This window comes from Anas platyrhynchos, chromosome 1 (assembly GCF_047663525.1).
Source record: "Anas platyrhynchos isolate ZD024472 breed Pekin duck chromosome 1, IASCAAS_PekinDuck_T2T, whole genome shotgun sequence".
In the NCBI taxonomy this organism is placed as follows: domain Eukaryota; kingdom Metazoa; phylum Chordata; class Aves; order Anseriformes; family Anatidae; genus Anas; species Anas platyrhynchos.
In genome coordinates this window covers 181,752,560-181,759,985 of record NC_092587.1, presented here as the reverse complement: position 1 = coordinate 181,759,985, position 7,426 = coordinate 181,752,560, and the positions used below count along the sequence as shown (strand labels likewise).

The 7,426-nt window shown below is 37.4% G+C and overlaps 1 protein-coding gene across 9 annotated transcripts in view; it reads right to left on the bottom strand.

The window, feature by feature from the left end:
* SUPT20H (SPT20 homolog, SAGA complex component) overlaps nt 1–7,426 on the bottom strand; it is a 35,713-nt gene that overhangs the window by 1,458 nt on the left and 26,829 nt on the right. For 8 of the 9 annotated variants that reach the window (XM_027470581.3, XM_072032596.1, XM_027470598.3 and 5 more), the window contains 3 exons: nt 6,693–6,847; nt 4,267–4,322; nt 547–652 (listed from right to left, as the gene is read on the bottom strand). In XM_027470581.3, the coding sequence (XP_027326382.1) occupies nt 547–652; nt 4,267–4,322; nt 6,693–6,847 (317 nt within the window). The remainder of the gene's footprint in view (nt 1–546; nt 653–4,266; nt 4,323–6,692; nt 6,848–7,426) is intronic. The other variant, XM_072032597.1, reaches the window with a different exon arrangement.

Sequence of the window (7,426 nt, the reverse complement as noted above, 5' to 3'; positions counted from 1 at the left end):
AGACAACACTAAGAAAGGAGAAGGGGAAAGCAGGCAGGTCAAAGAGGTCAGGTTGAGTTTGTCAGGGTTGGGAAAGGAAGACATAGGAATAGAGTGTAACATAAAGGGAGGATCAACAGAATTAGTTTAAGTAAAATTGGAAACAGTGCAGAATAAAATATACATGATATACATACTTGGTTAGTTATAACATAATTAGATTATGAAGTGCTTGTGGAGACACAAAGAGGTTTCTCATACTGGATGTTAAGCACACAGTTAAAGAAATATTCTTCAATGAAGTCTGGCATGGAATTTTCCTGTATTTTTTTATCGTATCAAGTGTGGCTTATTCATGTGATATAACCAATTTATTACACTTAACTGCCAAACAAAGCAGAGAAGTGCATGTGTTGGTAGTGGAAGTCCAGTATTTCTTGTAAAATTCATATGCTGATAATAAATAGCAAGTTGTTCTGTAAGACTTCTCTAAGACCAAACTTCATTTCAGTGTGAATTTATCAACATACACACTTAAATACAAAAGGAGGCTCAGCAAGCACATACCTGTGGCTTGAGGTTGCATAAAATTCCCTACTCCAGTCAGGTTAATAACAGCAGCTTGTTGGGCAGATAATGCCTGATCTTGATTGGATGGACCTTGGTCAGACCCCTAGCAAAAATGAAAAGCTTGATCCTTATTACCAAACTCAGTACCAGTAAATAAGTAAAGCCAGTGTGACGACAAGCTTCTGAAGTGCCATTTAAAAACATTTAATTCTACATTTTACAGTGCATGTAGATACAGGCTACAATGTAGTCACTACTGAAGTTTAACAAACAGATGCCGAATGCTTCCAAACAGCTGTTTGGCAGAAACGGAACTGTGCTGTCAGTCAGTAGAGATTAGTTTATGGTTGTAATCTTAGCGCATTTCCTCTCCTGCTCCCCACCTCCAAAGCCTTCAGGTGACAGCTGTAACTATCCACATGCAAAGGTCCTAATCATAATCAAAATGTGAAAGGTGTGAAAACTTACATTCGCATGTTCAGATGCCTTAACATCATAAAAAAAAATATGAACTCTTTTTAAGTTTTGTTTTCAGAACAAAGTAGCCCTGACACTAATCACACAACTGGAATTACTGGAGCCTCATCTAGTGTTTACTGACATTAAGAGTGCTGAATTACGACCTCTTCTTGAATTGATTCAAATAGCAGGGAAATAAAATATTACACCTGATTTAAGCAAACTGCATGGCTTATCAGTTACAAGGAGGGGGAAAAAAAACAACACATGGGCTTTTGAGCTGGTGCATTTCCAGGAATTGCAATGCTTCTTAAGAATACCCATATGAAATAATGTCACTAAGACCTGGGTAAACTTGGCCAAAAGACTGGACATCAAGACATACATCATCATCTTGATGAAGACAATGAAGACAGACTTACAAAGTCATAGAACCAGCATGTGGAAAAAGACAATCCTAAGTATGAAAAAAGTAAGTATACTAGTGGTAGCACAGAGTTTGTTTTTTTTTGTCTTTTGGGACTAAAGTTTTTTCCACTAAGCACTTGGATTACAGCACTGTGAACATAGACATTGTTGTCCATAGCATGAGTTACGGAATCAAGTTAAAATGAGCTATTATGAATACTGAACAACCTTAACCCTGAACTATAATGCGTAGTAAGAAAACCATTCCTTAGGGCAAGTTAGCCAATGCAGAGATTGATTTCTTCAAAAAAAAACTTTCTGCCACAGAAAGGACTTAGCCTCAAATCAGCTTTTGTGTAAACACCCGTAAAGTTAGCACGTAAAAAATAAAACACAAGAGTATAAGCTTGAATTTTATACATAGATATAGATATATATTTAGGTAATTTGACTAGTAACTGACATTTGGATTCTGAGAATAAGTCTGGAAGTCTCCTATTAGACTGTCACACATTTCAGAACGAGGCCTGTGACACAGGAGACTACACCATGAAAATGTTTTAAAGAGTCATCTTATTTATGAACAATCTACAGCAGCACAAGCAAAATTATGACAAAGTGAGTTGTGTATCCATAGAGACAATTTGGTAAACAAAAGTCTTGCATGTCTGGAAAGACAAGAGCTTGTAGTTATAAAGAACACGAAAGCAGAGCAGCTGGTTTTCCCAAATAGCTGCACCAATGATGGAAAGACCTTTAGACACAGGTATAACTAACCACTTAAATTTTTCATTTTGAGAATAGACAGAAAGGTCTCCGTCAAGTCTTTATACTTCTTCAGTGATTAACACCTTTAATACTAGTTACAAGCAGCAGAACAGTAAGTGTCTTAGGATAACTTTAAAGCCAGCTGACATGTTTATTTCTCTGGGGCAGAGAGCAGTGTTGTTACACCACAGGAGTGAGGATCATATGCCAGCTCATAGCAGTTATTTGCTATGAAGCTTTAGTTACTCAGTGGTAATCCTGTCTGTGTTTCTTCTCTGTTCATCTGATGTCTATGGTATCTGCTCGTTAGGATAAACAGAGCAAGACTAGGCTAATTTTACACCACTCACAGTGGGCTGGCTCTCCATGGTGGAGTGAGGCAGTGCTTAGCTGGGTGCTTTGTTACAGCTCTTCTATACAGGATGAAAATAAAGGAGTATAACCCAGCTCCAGCCGTGGCAACAAATCCATTGCAGTCTTCTGCAGTTCACCAAGGTTTGGGAGGAAGACTTTCCTCTCCCATTTCAGATCTGTTGTGTAAAGGCTCCTTAGTGTGGAGATGGGGAGAATAGGAGAAACTGATTCATCCGTGTACCCCAGACTGAGGGCTGTTAGCAACACACCTTATTCCTGTGGGCTGCTGAGATTGCTGCTGTGGAGAAAACTGTGACAGCTGCTGCTGGAGTGGGTTCAAATAAGTGAACCTCATGTAAGCTGTTGAAGATTAATAACAAAAGGCATATTTCAATCGAACTGCTGTGTTTCCCCCATCCTAGGATGAGTGTGACATTGATTATGATGTATTCCTTGGAGGATTTTCTTTTGGAAATCCTTTAAAATTCATTGATTTACAACAGCTGTTGTGTGAAGAAGCCCCATGCTCAAAATAAACCTGCATCAATTGTAGCTGGATTTTTTTTTTAAACAGTAAAATACATTTTAATTATTCTATTTCAACTAAAATAGCAGAGATTGCACTGATACTGGAAATGTAAAGGATAGTCTTCAAAAGCACTGGATAGTAGTTTCATATTCAGAGTATGCCACTGAAGTTTAATAGATGCTTCCAATAAGGCTGAAGGCCTGAAGCAAGAACTGTTGTGAAGAAGTCTCTGAAGTGAAAAAGTCTCAATTCCTCTCCCTTAACCCATTTTAATTGCAGTGCTGTGCTTTCAGCCAAATTATTCTTGTCTTTTGAGTGTCAGAGATAGCCTGAAAGGTCATACTTCAATTTGGAATTGCATAAATACAAGCAGTTTATTTTAAAGAAGAGCTCTACACTGCCTCCTGTGCCTTTCCTTTCCCGTGTTTCTGGAGTTTGTGCAGGAGTGGCAGGATGAAGTAGCAAAGCTACAGATGATCTTTTACTGGTTATTGATTTTCTGAAGCATGGTGCAACATCTGTGGCATTTTGAAGCTGCACCTCTGCAGCTCTAACTTGCAGGCAACTTCAAGATCCAGGAATTACACCCAGCTCCACTCCCTGTTCTGCTTTTTAATGGAGCTCAAACATAAGCACCATTTGCTCAAGTTCCTATTTGTATGTATGCTTAAAGGAAATGAAACATTTAAAGCCTTTTTGGACATCCTATCTTATATGAACTTCTACTTTCATTACCAACAGCTCTTTAAAGTTTTAATTGCACCTACCTGTGCATGTTTAGCTCAAACTTTCAGGCCTTGTGTGTGTAACCCTGAGTGACTCTGCTGTACTGTTTTGTGCTTTTCATATAATCATAACTTCAGTTTCAAGAATGTTTTGCAAATAAAAGCTTAGGCAAATCCAGAAAATTGAAGATGGTATTTTAGGATTAATCTCTTGAATTCAAATGTCAGCATTTTTACATTGTTACTGAAAACTAGCTGCTTTGTTGTGAGCTGAGAATATCATTTCCACCTGATATCTTTTACAGAAGTACCTTTTTCCTCATTTTAAGTGTTTTAAAAAAGCAAATGAAATTTGCAGTATATGGTTTCATCAATTGGCTTCAAAGATCTGTGGCAGCCAATACTGTAAGCAGTGCTAAGCATGTCTCTAAAGAAATGTAAGAAAGTATTATTGTGTCCAAGTATATCAATTACCTGTAGAAGATTTAAGGGCCGAAGATTTGATGCATTTTTCAAACCAAAAGGGCTGCCTGTTAAAGAAAACATCTTTTTATTAGTAGGAAGTCTTTACTTAATTATTTATGTGTATTGCAATTTATACACCTTTCCACTGGGATTATTTCAAACATTTAGAAGCTGGAAAACTGGCAAGCCTGAATTTTGTACTTTAACGCAAATGCTGCATTTTCCATGAAGTTGACAAGTTCACAGTTATCCAGATTCAAAGTTAAAGAGCTGACTGAGCAGAAAGAAAACTGAATCACTGTCAAACACTGTACACTGTAACCTCTAACTTGTGTTTGCATTTATTGTAAAGACCAACATAGAGAATTTCGTGCAAGTTATTTTTTCAGCAACTCTCCTTCTGGCTTTGCAAAGTTTTACTGTTTGTACAGTAAACCTAGAAATGTCCAAGGACAGAAGGAAGTAGTGGGTTCCCAGTTCCTTGATCATTACAACAAACAACCCTTGTCCAAATCTTAGCAACTGTACTACCCTAGAAGGGCGAATGCAAAGACACATCTGACTTGTAGGGCTTTTGGCATTATTCCGCACAGTACTCCTCAAAGATAGACTAAAAGGATGTATATGTAGTTATCTGTGAGGTGGCAACAGAACTCATTAAAATGCTCCAGTAAAACTGCAGCTGTCAAACAGAATCCCCACTGAGGTCTGCCACAGACCTAGATCAGCTCCCTACTTCCATTTGTTACATAGATGATAATGTGAAGTAAAAATCTGACAAAACCAGTAAAGGTTGCTAATGCTTGAAAGGCCAGGATTAGAACTAGAAGTCATCATAGTGAATTGAAGAAAAGGTCCAAAATCAATGACACTGAATTCCAAAAAGACAAACAAACAAGTACAAAACTGAGTTAACTATCTCCGCATCTACACAGCAAGAAAAGATGTGAGAAATTAGAGAGGTCACAAACATACCCGAATAACCCGTACCACAGATTAGAGAACACACAGAAGAAAAGAACTTCTTCACACAGTTTACATTTATAGAACTGTCACAAGATGCTGTAGATAACAAAAATACAAAAGGACTCAAAAAAACAATTAGACAAGTCCCCAGAACAGAAGTCTAGCACAAGCTATTAAGCAAAAAGATCCACATGGATAGTCTTCAGCTGAGAAAGTCTCAAAGCTGGAGACCGCCAGAAGAGGTACAGCTCTACACCAAGGGATGTAATTCTTTACATTTGCCTGGACATAGATTTTCCCTTAAATATCCTCTAATAGGCCACTGTGAGAGACAGAATATTAACTGAATGGACTTTTGGCCTAAGCCAGTATAGCCCTTCTTAGGTTCATGTAATGCTGTTGCAAGAAAATATGAACAAAAATAGGCAGACCTCACTTGGGGAAATACTAACAGGAATGTTGTGAAAGAGGTAAGATGCAGTTATTCTGCTGTGCTCCACAGTGGTAAATCAGCCAAACTCAGGCTTGTGTCCAGTTTTGGGTATCACATTTTAAGAAGGATGTGAGCAAATTGGACAGTCTAGAAAAGAGTGACAGGATTATGAAAGGTTTGAAAAATACAACCTATCAGAGAGAGAAGACAAATGTGGGACATGACAGCATGTTTCTGATACCTAGAAAGTAAAGAGAAAGAGCAAGCAACTATTTTATATGTCTGCAAGGAACTGGAGAAAAAATAATTTAATCTGCAATTGAGGAGATGCACTGTGATTAGGAGGAAACATTTTATACAGATAATGAACTACTCCAAACAGCTACTGAGGGAGACTGGAATCTTCTCCAGTGAAGGTATTTATGGACAGTTTAATATGGGTTAGACAGATTTGACTGTCTCAATATAAGGGTTGGATACCTTGATGTACCTTCTATCCTTTTGATTCAATAATCATGTATTAGGGTTCTCTGTCTTAGTTTATTTTTTTTCTGAAAGCATAATAAAGAATTCAAATGTTGCTTTAATGAATATTGAAACATATACATTAATATACTCATATTTAAAAGCAATAGCAAACTAATTACTTGTCTCTCTAGAATAAAGCAGTACCAGTGGTAGCATGAAATATCCTGCACATTTAAAAACAGAGGCCTCTTTCTAAATTCAACCATGTCTATTTTCTGGCAGTCATCATTATCAAAATTGTATCTGAATTCAGAGTTTATCTCAAACATCCTGCTGGGCATACCAAAGGTAATCTGGGTGCATAGTACATTTCCCCACTCCAGTTTCTCAGAGAAACCATCTTAATCACAGTTTACAGTTAGAATGCAAAAATATTTATGTTGTTCCTAAGTTCAAGTCAACAAACAATAATCCATTCACACAATGGCCACTTTGGTCCATTGTCCTCACAACAGGTTTTTACACTGTCCCTCTCTGAAGGATGGCTTTTCAACTTATTCACACTAACCTGCTTGAGAGGCAGACTGCATTGCAGCGGGCAGTGCACTTGGTACCAGACCTCCTGATGGTAAAATGCCACTCAGATTTATACCTGCAGGGGCTATGGCACCAGTGTTGCACCCCAACATAGGGTTTGAACCACTCATCAATGTCTGTGCTCCACTGTAGAAGAGGAAAGACAACACATCAAATCCAAGTGGTACAAGCATATCTGAGTAACTATGTTTTTGTCCTCTGTCTAAATTGTTTTCTGCAATTAGGATTGTGGATAAAGCATCAAAGTAGCTTAAAAGATCATTATGCTTAGTGTAAAACAAATATCTAAATTCATATTCTCAAACGATTGTTGAACCCATGTTCAACATGGAAAATAACCCATGGAAATATATAACCCATGGAAAATAAAACTTAAGTGGTTCTTTTATTCTAGAAACATTGAAAGATCAGTCTTCAAAATGGTTGTGCTATAATAACAAAAAGCTAAGTAACAGGTTTGTGTTTTCCTTTTGTGTCATAAGTCTAATCAATTAATCATTGGTAATCAGCTCCTGAACATCTTAGATAAATAAATCAAGTGCCTGATCCCTCCATTGAAGCACACCACGTGTCTTACACTGAGCATATTATACTGACCACAGAATTTTATTTTGTCTAAAAGCAGCTCACTTCATACCATATAATCTACACCTGCCAGCAGCATCATTTTTTAAAACAGCTAAATGGGTTTTACAAAGAATATTT